The sequence below is a fragment of the Pyricularia pennisetigena genome, assembly GCF_004337985.1.
Source record: "Pyricularia pennisetigena strain Br36 chromosome 4 map unlocalized Pyricularia_pennisetigena_Br36_Scf_9, whole genome shotgun sequence".
Taxonomy (NCBI): domain Eukaryota; kingdom Fungi; phylum Ascomycota; class Sordariomycetes; order Magnaporthales; family Pyriculariaceae; genus Pyricularia; species Pyricularia pennisetigena.
In genome coordinates this window covers 862,325-877,183 of record NW_021940921.1, presented here as the reverse complement: position 1 = coordinate 877,183, position 14,859 = coordinate 862,325, and the positions used below count along the sequence as shown (strand labels likewise).

Here is a 14,859-nt window from a genome sequence, read left to right as displayed (position 1 = left end):
TTTTTAACCGTAATTCGGATTAGGATATGGTTAACGTTATTTTCGGGACCCCAAAAACCTCCCAAAATATTAAAAAAACAGGTTATACAAATAACAGGCCGGTTAGGCGAATGTGAAAAAAATTTAGTTAATTTTATATAAAAGGTATTTAAAACTATAAATTATTAGGTTATTTAAATCGCGAATTTCACCTCCGAAAACAAACGGTTAAACGAAAAAATCAAAACTTTTAAATTTGCACCTAAAAAACGCGTGCGCCGCGAAACCCAAAATTCCTTTTATAAATAAACCGGTATATAGGAAACGGTTTACGGCCTGGATTAGAAAAGGGCGGCCATAAAGGTTAAAATCCGGTAATAATACCGAAATTAGGATCAGGACCAGGGATTTACGGTTTTATTTTTGGATTATAATGTAAAAGAGCTTTTTGCGAATTAATAAATATAGGTTTTATTGCGATTTACTGCGGAAAAACGATTAATTGTATGTTCGTTGTTTTTATGGCAGTTTTTCGGGAGGGTGTCCACTTCAGGGGCATGTCCACTTCTGGGTCACCCACTGTAATAGCATTTTAATTCGAATTTTAAAAAAATAAAAATTGCGTTTTGTCCAAAAGCCTAATATCTCGTTAAAAGAGCGCCCTATAGAAACAAAACCCTCGCCATCAAATAGCCAATTTTCGGCTTCATATACGTGCAAATTTTGGCCTTTATTGAATTATCCTTTAAATAGTTATAACAGATTAAACCACAACCTTGGGGTGTCCACTTCCGGGTCATGTCCACTTGTGGGTCACCCACTGTAGTGCTCAGACTAGAACGAGCGCGATCGTTGGGTGGACCTGACCCACAGGTATAACTAACGCCGCAATTGAGCCACCAAGTGGAACGAAGTGGATCAACTACGCAGCGTTCGTTCAAAGATGAGCCCTGAGACTAATCCCACGTCACACTTATTCCCGGTAGGCGCAGCATTCTCTGTGAATAAGCAACCTGCAGCACAACAAATTCAGCCCATAAGACGCCAAAGAACACATTGGCAAATTGGGGTCGATTTTGACTCATCGACACTATTGTGGCGGACCACATGTGGCCTGTTTGACCCATAAAGAATACACGCAGGCCAATCAGGTAAACTCTTTTACAAGCTGTCCCTTTGGGTCAGAAACTTCATCTTTTGTGAATAAACTTATCCAGCCAACTTCAACACAACGGTGCTGTGAGAGCGCGGCGTCCATAGTTGTGTATGCATCTTGGGCCTTTTTTTACCACCGATTGAAATCAACATGCATCTCGTATTGATTATTCTCGTCATTTTTGACTTGGGCGATAATAGTTGCCCAGACCGTGACAGGTGTTTTTGGGTGTAGAGTGTTCAAGTATAAAAAAAGGCGCCCCGAAACCCCGATTTCTCTCGACGTTACGGACCAAACCAACAACCTACAAGCCCCCAGCAGCCCACAAGCCACCATGCCCTCCATCCTCAAGCTCCTTGGGCTCTCGGCCCTGGCCACCACCACCTTGGCCGCCATTCCCTCCCACAGCGGCTACAGAGTTGTCTGGTCGGACGACTTCAACGGCGGCGCCAACTCCCCCGTCTCCGCCGCGAACTGGGACGTCATGGCGCGGACGAGCGACGAGAACCAAAACGGCGAGTGGCAGGACTACCGCGCCTCGACCGCCAACGTCCGTCTTGCCGGCGACGGCTCCCTGCAGATCATCCCCCGCCGCGACTCCTCCGCCACTCGCGGCTGGACCTCGGGCCGCATCACTTCCAAGCAGGCCTGGGCGTGCCCGCGCGGCTCCGCTATGATGTTCGAAGCGGAGATCCTTGTGCCGAACTTCACGGGCAGCCCGGCCATTTTCGACGGCCTCTGGCCCGCGTTTTGGGCACGAGGCAAGACCGTGACGGGCAGCAGACCGCACGAGTGGGACGTTCTGGAGCCGACCAACTGGCTGGGCGGGGACAACCAGGCGGCGCTGCACTACGCCGACGTCAACAAGAACATGCAGATCATAAAAAAGAAGGTGCCGTACAAGGGCGGGGATTGGCACGTGTGGGCGGTCAAGTCGGACCGGCGCAACGCGGACTGGAAGCAGCAAAAGCTAACGTGGTATCTGAACGGGAGTCCTTGGCTCGAGTTTAAAGGGTCGGATTTTGGTGTGGAGTCAGTGTGGCGCGATATTGCCTGGAACCCGTTTGAAATTATTCTCAACGTTGCCATCGGTGGTGGACACCCTGGAAATCCGACTTCGGCTACGCTGGATGGGTTGTCGAGTGCTATGAGGGTCAAGTACGTTGCTGTTTATTTATCGGATTGAAAGGGCGAGGGATGAAATGCATCGGTGTCTTTGGGATTGTGTCGATCAGGAGTCACGATGCCTCGATACAATCCCGGGTAACAAGCGGCGAAGGCTGCCCGTATTATTCACTTTGCTGTTAGGATTCAAGTAGCTCGGATATGGAATAGTTTCGTAAACCAAGGTCGAGGATTCCAAAAACCAAATAAATAGTCTGGCCACTGGCGTTATAAGCGCCCTTGGTTTATTTCTCTATGTTTTCTCTGTCGGCAGATTTTAGCTCGCAATACTTTTCCACCCTTTTAGCAGTCGTTCCCAAGATTTTTGGTCAGTAACACGGATGAAGTAATAAGATCTTTCAATATTATTTCCTCAGCTATATCAGTAGCAATCGCTGTTTCATTCCGACTCGCAGCTTGACCTGATAGACGATTTAATTTGGTGATAAACAAGGTTCCTACGCAACCTACTGCTTTTTGTTCGGATATGAGAAGGTCAAATGTGCCAACGTACACCGACTACAAGAGCTGCTGGAGGGTTTAAGTCTGTTAAATTAAATCTTTCATGGTGAGGTATATACGCCGTCAACGGGTTAAGCTAGTCAAATATCCGACGAGACTGGTGCGGGAGAAAAGCCGTCTTTCGGGCTCGGGCCACGAGAAACCACTCAAGGTATGATTTACAAGGGAGGTATCTGATCGGACACATCCGTTGGTTTTCACTTGATTACTGCCTAAGGCACCAAACCGCGTTGCTTTCGACAGCACTTGTGCGACTAGCAGAGTGTTCGATTTAAGCACCATCACTTCCTCTTACCAGCGCCAAGTCTCGCCAACACGTTACGCGCAAAGAAACAAAACAATGCTTCGCGTTGGCCACGTGCTTAAGGGAGCACGAGCGACGTATGAGCTGCAGCAAGTGTTGAAAGGAAACACCGTTTTCGAAGCTCGGATACTAAGCCCTATTTCCCTCGATGAGACATGGTCAGTATGATATTCCCAGCTAAACCACAAAAGAAGTTCACACTTTTGATACAGATTCGGCACTAGGGCCATTGTCAAAACTTGCTCGATAAGGGGGCAACAACGTTCTTTCGTTCGGGAATATTAGCACTATCAGATTCCCCATATCACCGCAAGCCCTTATGTTCGCCAGATGCATGAGACAATTGGATCATTCGAGGATCCTGGCAGCAACCCGGAAGTTATTACTGGAAATCAACCCTGCCTGTGTGTTTGAGTGGATGGACCATTGTTTGTGGGATGGCAAGTGGGACAAGTTTCCGCAGTGATCCAGCATTAATTCCCAAACGGGTTGCTCGATCCGTCTTACCGGCTCTTGCTACTTTTGAACAACTAGGCAAAGTGCACACAGGTATGCCATGTCTGTTGACCTTTTGCAAATCCAGTTTACCAACATGTTATTGTCCAACCAGATATCAACCTCAATAACATCCTGCTTTTCAGCAACGTCAAATCAGGAGACTTGATCAAGATTTGTGATTTTGGAACTATTAAGTTTGTTATTTGTTTTTTTTTTTCTTTTTTTTTTCTCTCTAGCAAAGCAATAAAAACAGTAAACTGGAAACATCATGTCTAACACACCACAACTGGCAAGTGATAGATGAGGGGTATACAAAGTACCACCTCCAGTCGCTGCCTTACCGTGCCCCCGAATTCTGGAAAGGGCAGGGGGTTTCTCATGCGTCCGAAGTATGGTCTGTTGGGGTTACCGTAAGTTACTTATTCTTTGCTTTCAGTATTAGAGACGGCTGCACCTTGAATGCGACCGCATTTGAATCTGACTCACAAGTCGCAGCTGGCCCATTGGGTTCTAGGGCGAACGATCTTCGGGGCAAATGACAAAATAATCGAGGGACATACAGAGGCGTGGTGCATCGCCAAGATCCAGCGTCTCGTAGGGCAGTTCGATGTCTGTACAGGTCCCGAGGATATAGAGGAGGAATTCGACGTGGCAGCCCATCTCTTGGACATTGAACTGGACGAGACGCGCGGTAATTCACAAGGCAAACTCATCAACGTAGGCCCCTTGCGTCGGGAGTTGGAGAGAGTACAGGATCCGCCCATCGACCCGGATCTCATTGACTTTATAGAGTCGCTTCTCGTTTTGGATGAGACAAAGCGGCCAACGGCAGAAGATGCGTTGCGCCACCCATTCTTAGCTTGAGTTTGCCTTCTGCCAGGCACCCGGCCAGGCGAAGTGCGATGGTCATTTTTGTTCCAGGAGTTACATTTTCGGGGGTGAATGAAAAGTCAAAAGAACAACAAATGCTGCTAAAGCAATGCATCTGCAGGATGTCGGGTAACATTAAACATCATTATCATGGCGCAAACGTCGGAAAGCCAGCCCTTGTTTGTGAGAATTGTGTTACGAGGCTCGATGACTGCAAAGTGGTACTATTTAGAAGGTATTCAAATTTATGAGCAAAGACTCATGCGTGTCGTAACACTGAACTATACCGCATGAGTTTGAAACACCTTCCACTTCAGAGCTAGCCTTCTCAAGTAGTACTTTATGACTGCCTATGCCTAACGAACAAGACCTCGGTCACATCTGGATCGAATTCATATGACTCAATCGCTCTATAAACACTCTTCATCCGAATATGAATCGGCGCAGACCTCTAGAAGAAAATACGCAATGTAACCGGCACAGGTAAGCAGTAAGCTGTCGACTATTAATCCGCGAGGAACCAGGTTCCCGTCAACGCCTGCTGGAAAGGAGGTCTAAGTTAGCTGTTTGCCATGCTAGCAGTTGCGGCTCAACCTGTTCTGGTTGGTGATTGAGAAGCATTGTAAACTTTTTCAACGTAGTCGTGAGCTCCTAATGACTGATTGTTGGTTCATGAACAATACCTACCATGATCCCTTGCTGAAAGAGCCTTAGTTGCAGGGAGTTGACTCGGATCATATATACAGAGATAAGTACTGCCAGCATCCGGAGGCTTGCCGCTATGAGCTTGAGACGGAATCGGCTGGCACCTATAAGGAATTTTACCGGGTTTGCAGGTGAAATTGGGGTAAGTGTTAAGGTTCGCGCTACGGGTTGCGCCGACGGCCTCGTGAGCAAAGACGAAGACACCGACGAAAAGTGAGGACTGCATCTTGAAAGTGTGTGAATCTTGAAGAGAGACACGAAAGAAAATCTACCAAAGTCAGGTGCAATTGCGGATGAGCTGCGACGAAGATGAAGAGTCCGTGAGAAGAAAGGAAAACCAATGTACCCAAATTCAAAAGTTGTGCCGAAATACAGCTGTGGTAGACGGGAGCCATAAATATATCAAGGCAGGGATAGAGAGGTAAATGACTTGAGCTAAATGCTAATATTAGCACTGTGTTCTTAAAATGCGTAAACTAAACGCCGCTTGCTTATTTTTAGGGTTCTTTTTTGCTGTGAAAATACAGCTGCCCCTAAATAAATGTCCCGACAAGAGTTCCGTGTATTTGTTTATACGGATTGAAAATATGAAATTCAGCTATACTTGGGATGCAAAAAGGAAATACCTTGCTGTGCTTTTTCAATTTTGGGATTCAAAGCTAGTAAACGAGAATAGAGTCGCGGGGGGACAGAACATTTAGATTTGACGTTGATGGGAAAAAGATCCATGAATGCTGCATTTCATCACTCTTTCTAGAAACCAACTAAATTATACGACCGCAGCGTTTACAAAGTCAAATGTCGCAGCTTCGCAAGTTCCATGTTTCCCGCCTAGGGGCAGAGTGTTCCCCCTAGCAGCTAGGATGGATTCATCGCTTAGATTTCGTGTGCAGACAGTGACCGGATATATTGTTAGCCACTGCGTTATTTGGCGTGTGTTGACGGACCTTCCATCACGTGCACTGCAGACTTGCACTGTAACCATTACACTTGACGGAATTGAAAAGGAGTTCGAAAGCGCATTGCGGGGTCTTGAATGGGAAAGGCTAGAAATTTAAATCCGTCGTCTTCATCACCGACAGAGGCACTTGCTTTGAATTTTCCTCGTTTGACGTGACGTGCGTTGGTATAGGTGGTAATAAATGCGGGTATGTGATGGATGGATTTGACGCTAGGAATTCTGGAATTGAACTTTCTCTTTCTATCAGGGACAGGCTGCTTTTGAAAAGTGAAAATTGGGGATGAATAATTTATAAGCCGCGGTTTAGTTTCCTAGTTCGGAGCGCCCGTGCCGCGACTCGGCGCGTTATACGCAGCAGCACTAGGGCAGAATAAGAAGCTAGACTAGCAGTAGCAGTAGAGCTTTGATGGACAGGACAGTAGCATTTTTAAAGAGGAAATTGTGTTTGTCAAAGCATGTCATCATACCACGTGCAATGGCGGGCTATCTTGACTGCGGTGCAACCCAACCAGGTTTTGCCTTTTTTTTTTTTTTTTTTTTTTTCTCTCCCGAGATTCATCCATTTCTTTTTGGCGCGTTGCAACATTGTCATCTCGTATCCAACTCCTTCATCGGACGCTGCACGTGTTTAAACAAGGCGGTAATTTGACAGGCAGGGTCCTCACTTTGTCAGCCATTGAAAGGATTGCTGCAGCAAAATAAAATCGCTCACCCGTCGGTAACCACGCCGGCTGCAAGCTAATTTCTCGCGTAGGCGTGCTTCCAGCAGCTTAACCGCAATCAGTAGGTAAAATGACCATGATACATACGCAGCTGCCTCGTTCCTTGGGGGACATGAGCAGCAGGTTTCCAATTGGATACAACGCTGGGGTCTCGTCGAGTGAGGCGCAACAAAATACCACCCAGGTGAGCAATGTAGCAGGCAAAACAACCTCACCGCCCCAAACTCTCTCCCAGTGGTCAGTCAGTCAGTCAGCCAGCACTTGCCGATAATGGGAAATGGAAAAAAAAAAAAAAAAGTTGGTTGATTATGAGCGATTTTAACACCACCAAATCCAAATCCACCCAGCATCCCTTGGGTTGCCTCCCAGCAGACCCTGTCCGAAACCCCCTGAGCCCATTGGATGAACCATCATCTTCACATTGGATCGGCGGATCAAGGTCCAGGTTCGCGTCCCCTTCTCAAGCTTTAGCTCTGCATGCACAGTTATCCACACGGCGGTTTTCTTTTAAGAGGCAGACAAGCTTTCTTGTGCGCTCGCTTCTCCTACTTGGCATCGCATTGATCATTCGTGCATTTCGGTTCGATCCTGCCACCGACCATGCCAGACGAGGAGAAAGCGGCCGACGACCAGTCGAAGCCTGGTGCCGACGCCGACTTGCACATTACGTTCCACGGCGTTGATGATAACGATGAGCGCCAGAGACGAGGGCCGGGAATTGGACGCTCGACTAGTCGCGCATCAAGTCGCAGCTCGCGCCGTCGCCTGCCCCAGACTTCGCCGTATGCTGGTATTCCAATCCAGTATCGCACACTCTCCATCCATGAGGTATGTTTTCCGAGTAGTATTTTTTTTTTTTTTTTTTCTAACCAATTTCTCATGTATGTCGAACACAAGCTGACAACAATTATACCACTGGATTTTTAGTCCGAATCGCGTCGCGTTGAAGCGGTAGCTGCGGACGTTGCAGGAGACAAATCCGAAAAGGGCATCCGGAAGGAGGACCAGGACTACTTTGCCGCCTTGAACTATCACCAGCTCAGCACCGACATCATCTGCCAGCAGCTCAACGTTTCTCAAGATGCCGGACTGTCGTCGGCGGCGGCAAAGACGAGGATAGAACGCGATGGGCCCAACGTCATGCCGCATCCCAAAACAAACTACTTCAAGAAGATCCTGCTGTATCTCTTTGGCGGCTTCTGCTCCGTGCTCTGGGTCGGCGTCATCGTCTTCTTTATCTGCTGGCAGCCGCTCAGCGATCCGCCCAGCCCCACGAACCTCGCCCTGGCCGTGCTGATCCTCATAGTCATCATCCTCCAGGCCGGCTTCTCTGCGTTTCAAGACTGGTCCACCTCCAACACCATGAAGAGCATCCAGAACCTCCTCCCCTCGGAAACGCTGGTGATTCGCGACGGGCAGGAAATGCGCCTGCCGGCGAGCGAGCTCGTCGCCGGCGACCTGGTCCGCATCTCGATGGGCAACAAGGTCCCCGCCGACATGCGGCTGGTCAGCACCTCTGGCGACATCCGCTTCGACAGGGCCATGCTGACGGGCGAGTCGGACGAGGTCGAGGGCGCCGTGGACGCGACGGACGAGAACTTTCTCGAGACGCGCAACATTGCGCTGATGGGCACGCTGGTGGTCAACGGAAGCGGCACCGGCGTCGTGGTGCTGACCGGCACCCGCTCCGTCATGGGCCGCATCGCGCAGGCCATGTCCAATGTTACCGAGAAGGAGACACTGATCCAAAGGGAGATCGTTCGATTCGTCAAGATCATCGTCTGCTTCACCGTCGCGCTGGCTTCGATTATCGCCATCGCCTGGGGCGCGTGGCTGCGCAAGGATCACCCGGGCTTCATGTCGGTCGTCGCCATGCTCAACAACGTCATGGGTTGTGTGGTCGCCTTCATCCCCGAGGGAATGCCTATCGCCGTCAGTCTGACGCTCATGATAGTCGCCAGGAGGATGAAGGCCAGCAACATCTTGCCCAAGGGACTGTCTACAGTCGAGACCTTGGGCTGCGTCAATGTCGTCTGCTCAGACAAGACTGGCACCCTCACACAGAACAAAATGACCGTCTCATCTGTCGCCTTCGTTGACGGTGAATGTGGGCCAGATGATGTGTTTGAGTGCAGGGAAGGGGAACAGGCGGCCATGGCCCACGCCCTCAAGCTGCAAGAAGCCGCCGTGCTCTGCAACGATGCAACCTTTGAGCCCACGTCTACACACCTGCCCATCGACGAGCGTGCAGTCCGAGGCAACGCTACAGACGCTGCCGTCCTTCGTTTCGCCGCACAGGGCGAGCACATCAGCCAGGTGCGGACAAGGAAGCCCGACTTCAAGGTGCCTTTCAACTCGAAGAACAAATGGATGCTCACCATGTTCGGCGACGGCAAATCAACCCCCGGTCAACAATACAAGGTTTTGGTCAAGGGAGCGCCCGACGTCCTGCTTCCCCTCTGCACAAAATACTTGTCGACCCGGGGCGGCGAGGTGCGTGATTTGGATGCAGAAGCGCGCGCGGCGCTCAAAGGATTCCAGGACAAGATGTCGCGCCGAGCAGAGCGCGTCATCCTCCTGTGCGAGAGCACTTTTGAGCCCAAGAACGTCCCCGGCACCAACGCCTTCAGCGACGAGGTGGCGTCGGACGCCATCAGGACCGGCCTCACCGTCATCGCGCTGCTGGGCATCATCGACCCGCCGCGGCCCGAGACGGCACACACCATCTCGGAGTGCCGTCGCGCGGGCATCCGCTTCTTCATGGTCACGGGAGACTACGGCCTCACGGCGGCGGCGATCGCGAGAAACATTGGCATCTTCCGCGGCGGCAACGAGCCCGACACGGTCAGGGCGGTGCAGTCCGGGGCCACGCCGAGGGCGGAAGAGATGCGGCAGATGCGGAAGCAGGACGAGGGCGGCGACGGCGAGGTCCGCAGCCTGCTGGTCGAGGGCCCCGAGATCGCGACGCTGTCGACTAGCGACTGGGACGTGGTGTGCGAGTACCAGGACGTCGTGTTTGCGCGCACGACGCCCGAGCAGAAGCTCCGCATCGTCACGGAGCTGCAGGCGCGACACAACGTCGTGGCCGTGACTGGCGACGGCGTCAACGACGCGCCGGCCATGCGCAAGGCCGACGTCGGCGTCGCCGTCATCTCGGGCAGCGACGTGGCCATCGAGGCGGCCGACCTGGTGCTCATGGACAAGTTCGACTCCATCATCGACGCCATCCGGCTCGGTCGGCTCGTGTTCCAGAACCTGCAGAAGGTCATCTCGTACCTGCTCCCCGCCGGGTCGTACTCGGAGATTGCGCCCGTGGTCCTGAACGTCTTCTTCGGCACGCCGCTGCCGCTCTCGGCCTTTCTCATGATCATCATCTGCGTCTTCACCGACCTGTTCCTCTGCCTGTCGCTCATCATGGAGAAGGCAGAGTTCGACCTGCTGGCCGTGCCGCCGCGCGACCACCGCCGCGACCACCTCATCAACGCCCGCATCTACGGCCAAGCCTACCTCTTCACCGGCACCATGGAGACCACGGTCGCGCACGCCATGTTCTTCCTCTACCTGTGGCGGTACGCCGGCATGCCCGCCCGCGAGCTCTTCTTCCTGTACGAGGGGTTCGGCGAGGGGTACCGGGGGTACACGCAGGACCAGCTCAACGCCTTCGTGGCGACGGGCCAGAGCGTCTACTTTGTCACGCTCGTCATGCTGCAGTGGGGCAACATCCTGGCCGTGCGCAACCGCCGCATGTCCATCGTGCAGGCCGACCCCTTCACCAGGCAGCGCAGGAACCCGTGGCTGCCGCTGAGCATGGTGCTGAGCCTGGCCATCGCCGTGTTCGTGACCCAGACCCCGGGCATACAGGACCTGTTTCTGACCGCCACCGTGCCCATCGAGTTTTGGTTCATTCCCATCCCGCTGGCCCTGGCCATCCTGCTGGCAGACGAGGGGAGGAAGCTGCTGGTGCGCTTGTTCCCCAAGGGGCACGTTGCCCGCGTCGCCTGGTGAGCATCCGCACAGGGGATTCTTTTTTTTGCTTTTGCAAATAAATGCCTAGCCAGTCATTTTGGCACCTGCAGTAGTAAATCCAATCCCGACAACGGTGGCGCTGCAAAGTGGCGTCGGCTTGCGTCAGTTGAAATGCTGAGCTGTGCTTTTTGCTTTGCAGCAGACTGGCAGGATCGTTCATGAGGCACGACCGAGTGTCTATGTTGTTTAATACTAAGCATATGATAGATTCATGTATTTGCATATGATAATAAAATAAACGTAAAAATGAAAAAAAAAGATACAAATAAATATTCTTTTTGCTTCAAATGGTCTGTTCAAAGTCAGCTCGCAAATACACAAGAACCAAGCCCGCGATTTGCATTTGTGGCGTAGCAGGCTAGCAGCCATGTTCGCGCAATGAACACGAGGAATGTATCCACATTTGATGCGGAGTTGCAGTTTGCTTTTGTCAAAAGCAAACCAAGAACCAACATGGGTTGATACCTAGGCAATCACCCACTTAAAGTTCCCATCTGTGGAAGATTTAATCTTCGATTAAGGAGTGTCTGTGTCTGGCTCGACTACCTAATTACGTATCTCATCATAGTACTGAATGAAAGATACCTTGTCTTTTTTTTTTCCTGCCCCAATACTGTGCCGTCAGACCTCTGCAAACACGGGGAAATCCAAATCCCAAATGGGCTCCCGGATTGTCCCTTGTTTGCACCCCGTCTGTCCCATGCGATTATTAGGTCGTGGGGCTTATGAAATGCAACAAACAAACATGGGGCCTGAAAGCCACGAGGTCTGGTGAACGTGACTTCATATCAACGTTTCTGCTTTTGAAACAAAAGAAAAATCCCGAAAAATCCCCTTTTCTTCTTCTTCCTGCACATCCGGAAAATACCGTGCTCGAAGCATTTGTCATGCTCCCACTTTCACAAAGTAGACCCTCTAGCACTTGTTGATGGGACGGTCCCACAGGCAGTTGTTGGCGTCGTCCCTGATGTCGCAGGGGACCTCGATGAGCTCAAAAGGCACGCAGGCCTCGGCGGCGCCGTTGGTGTAGAAGCTGATGGACGGGTCCGTGGCCGGGCAGGCGATGTCGAGCCCGTGGATGAAGCCCGTCAGGCAGTAGGTGCCGCAGGTCCACTTGGAGATGGAGAAGGAGCCGGCCTTGGCGAAGTCGGGCGTCTTGGAGATGTGGGCGCCGTTGAGCGCCGCGTTGAGCCACTGGTTCGACAGCTCGCGGTTGGGCCCGTTGAGATCCTTGATGTGCACCTGGTTGCTGGGGTTCACGGGCAGGCCGGGGCGGCAGGCCTCGTCACGGCAGAACTTGAACTTGCCGGGGAAGACGGTCTTGCCGGGAGAGGACTCCGAGTACTGGCCGTTGACGTACGAGAGGAGCTTGCCCGTCTCCTTGCCCTTGAACTGGTAGCATTTTCCTGGACGAGGGTGAGGCGTCAGCGTAAATGGTCTCAAACCGCACTTTTTTTTATTTGATGGGGAAGGAGGGGAGGGGGGAGAGTGTTGGGGTCTGCTTCTTACCGGTCTGCAGGCCAGAGCTGCAAGCGGCTGGGTCCGGCTTCTTCTCATCCGTCTTGTCCTCGTCAGCCTTGTCCGCGGGACCGCAGCTACCATCCGGCTTGACCTCCTGGCCCTTGGGGCAGACGCAGTTTCCATTGGCGTCGAACTCCTTTCCGTTCTGGCAGAGCTCCTTGCACGCGCCGCCAAAGATCTGGCCGACGGGGCAGCAGTCCAAGGCACCCTGGGCGTTGAGCGCGACGTCCTCGCGCGGGTTGCAGCAGTGGAACTCGGTCTCGGCCGACCCGACCAGGACGGATTTGGGGGCCTGACAGCAGGTGGCATAGGACTTGTCGGCGTTGAGGGCGAGGTAGTCACCGTCTGCCGGGTCGCATCCCCACGTGGTGCGACCGGGCTTGTTAGGATCCCGGTAGGTGATGGTGTTTTCGTCCTTGAATTCTGCCCTGTCCACCTTCATGACAGGAACCTTGTAGGCGTTGATGCCCATGGGTGCCATGAGAAGCATGGACATGAGCTGGATGGCGGTGATGCTCTTCATGATGAAGGTATTGAAATTAGGATGCTGAATGCGGGTTGGAGAAGTGAGTAGTTTTGGAATGAAGGCTGTTTGTCTTTTATGGGAGGATGTGGATGATGTGGGATGGTGTAACGTTTGTTGAGGAGGGAAGTTGTGACCTTTTTATATCGAACTGCTGTACTGTTACGGTATGAAGGGGCTGGTGGGAAGATTGCTTGTCAACTCAACACGTCATCAACCGACAGCTGTTTTCCAGATCGGCCCAGTCCTGATAGACACCTTCGAACATGCAAGCCCATATGTCAGAGGCTCGTAAAGTTTCTTTCAAATGCGCAAAAGTAAAAAAAGGCAAACCTGCCGCGTGACGAGGGTGTCGTAAGTAGATCGGGATACCTTCACAGAATCGCGGAGCCCCTTGGGCTCTCAACTTGCATATTAAAGTGGGTGACTTAATAAAACACATGGTGTTTCCATCTCGAAATGAAAGCGGGTCTTGATGGCCTTACACGTTCCCGATATGTCAGGCAGGGCGGGACATGCATTAGAAGCAAGTGTCTGCCGGGTACGGCCGACAGAGGCGCCGTGAGACCAGATCTAAAATGACAGAATTTCCGTAAAGAAATTCAAGATAGCCTCCAAGACACGGAGTAGTCTAGGATTTTAGTCCCACTGCATTGCGCGTGGCTTTCTTGGCAATCGTGATTGTATCAAGCCGTTAAGATCATTGGTGTCATACTACTTTTTCTTTTGAGTAGTGCCGAACCTAAACCAACGACCACCGGACGCAGCTCCGATGGATGGATTTTTTCCTCCCCTGATATCCGTATGAAACCTTGGGTCTTCAGAGATTCTGTCTACAACGTTCACACGTAGCCCTTGACACTTGTCAGCGCTCTCCTCTCATCATCGGGCTTCTTACACTCCTTAACTTGACATCCCGAGTCAAATCCAAGGTCGTCGACTTAATAACTGCCACCATGCGAGCGCAAAAATCTCTCTGCCTAGCATTTATCTTGCTCATCACCCCATCAAACATATCATGTCAACAAGTTGAAGTCAAAGAGCTCGGTCAAAACACAAAGATATTCGACGATGGAAACTCGGTGTCCTGGAGAGAAGACGACAAGCCAGGACGTACGCAATTTAATTGCGAGCCCGAAGACGGGTATTACCTGGCCATGAGCGCCGACAACAAGTATGCAGCATGCTGTAGTCAGGCTCAGTCTCTCAAGGGCCCCAAGGACACGGGCTTCGCTTGTTGCGGGGGCGGCCACGACATCGCGGGCAACACAAAGGTCGGGTTTTTGTGCTGTCCAGAGGGTCAGGATTTCGACGGTCGTCTATGCCAATAACATTTGTTCCCCAGAGGAGGGGTGTCTTGGAGAAAAGGCTGGACGGATTGGGTACATGTGATTTTATTTTATTTTTATTTTGTTGGTGGAGGTTGGATGCCAGCTGGCAGATACAAAAAGTTGCGGGCCAGGTGTTGACAATCACTTGAGCTGTGGAAGCCGGGACCGATTGCTTTGTTGTTTCTACATCCCTACCTCTTGCTACACTGTCTCGTGTCCCTTTAGGCTGCGAGATTTCAATATGCCACATTGGAGACCTTGCGCTGGGGATTTTGCTGCATGGCAATGTGGCTGTGTGATTTAGCGAGGCACTGCCGCACTCGGTTCTTTGGGCTCCTCTTCTCTCGATGGCAGTAAAAAAGGGCCAGAATCTAGCCACAGATATATATCCATCAGGATTCCATTAGGGGGCCGGATTAGGCAAATCAGCGATGCTCCGCACAAAATGTGACGCTGACATCTTGGGGAGGGTGACCCACTAAACGTTAAATTCGGTCAAGCTTCGTTCGGCTGGCTGTAAGCAATCTTGGCAGCATGACACCCCTGCTCGTCAACGCGTAATGTATGTACACCTTGT

General features: G+C 51.6%; 6 protein-coding genes across 6 annotated transcripts; 5 read left to right on the top strand and 1 right to left on the bottom strand.

Moving 5' to 3' along the window:
• Nucleotides 1-1,469: 1,469 nt before the first annotated feature.
• On the top strand, nucleotides 1,470-2,321 carry PpBr36_10250 (uncharacterized protein; the record flags this gene model as incomplete). The annotated part of the gene is made up of 1 exon (XM_029897363.1): nucleotides 1,470-2,321. One exon carries the CDS (start codon nucleotides 1,470-1,472, stop codon nucleotides 2,319-2,321), a length of 852 nt encoding a protein of 283 aa, XP_029744394.1.
• An 840-nt stretch (nucleotides 2,322-3,161) lies between these two features.
• On the top strand, nucleotides 3,162-3,539 carry PpBr36_10249 (uncharacterized protein; the record flags this gene model as incomplete). Its single annotated transcript, XM_029897362.1, has 2 exons — nucleotides 3,162-3,287; nucleotides 3,411-3,539. 2 exons carry the CDS (start codon nucleotides 3,162-3,164, stop codon nucleotides 3,537-3,539), a joined length of 255 nt encoding a protein of 84 aa, XP_029744239.1.
• A 23-nt stretch (nucleotides 3,540-3,562) lies between these two features.
• On the top strand, nucleotides 3,563-4,487 carry PpBr36_10248 (uncharacterized protein; the record flags this gene model as incomplete). Its single annotated transcript, XM_029897361.1, has 4 exons — nucleotides 3,563-3,674; nucleotides 3,709-3,798; nucleotides 3,924-4,033; nucleotides 4,119-4,487. The coding sequence occupies 4 exons, from the start codon at nucleotides 3,563-3,565 to the stop codon at nucleotides 4,485-4,487; spliced, it is 681 nt and encodes a 226-aa protein (XP_029744240.1).
• Nucleotides 4,488-7,481: 2,994 nt separating this feature from the next.
• On the top strand, nucleotides 7,482-10,886 carry PpBr36_10247 (uncharacterized protein; the record flags this gene model as incomplete). Its single annotated transcript, XM_029897360.1, has 2 exons — nucleotides 7,482-7,709; nucleotides 7,809-10,886. 2 exons carry the CDS (start codon nucleotides 7,482-7,484, stop codon nucleotides 10,884-10,886), a joined length of 3,306 nt encoding a protein of 1,101 aa, XP_029744247.1.
• A 936-nt stretch (nucleotides 10,887-11,822) lies between these two features.
• Nucleotides 11,823-12,951, bottom strand: PpBr36_10246 (uncharacterized protein; the record flags this gene model as incomplete). Its single annotated transcript, XM_029897359.1, has 2 exons — nucleotides 11,823-12,313; nucleotides 12,417-12,951. The coding sequence occupies 2 exons, from the start codon at nucleotides 12,949-12,951 to the stop codon at nucleotides 11,823-11,825; spliced, it is 1,026 nt and encodes a 341-aa protein (XP_029744248.1).
• Nucleotides 12,952-13,907: 956 nt separating this feature from the next.
• On the top strand, nucleotides 13,908-14,282 carry PpBr36_10245 (uncharacterized protein; the record flags this gene model as incomplete). The annotated part of the gene is made up of 1 exon (XM_029897358.1): nucleotides 13,908-14,282. One exon carries the CDS (start codon nucleotides 13,908-13,910, stop codon nucleotides 14,280-14,282), a length of 375 nt encoding a protein of 124 aa, XP_029744245.1.
• Nucleotides 14,283-14,859: the final 577 nt, after the last annotated feature.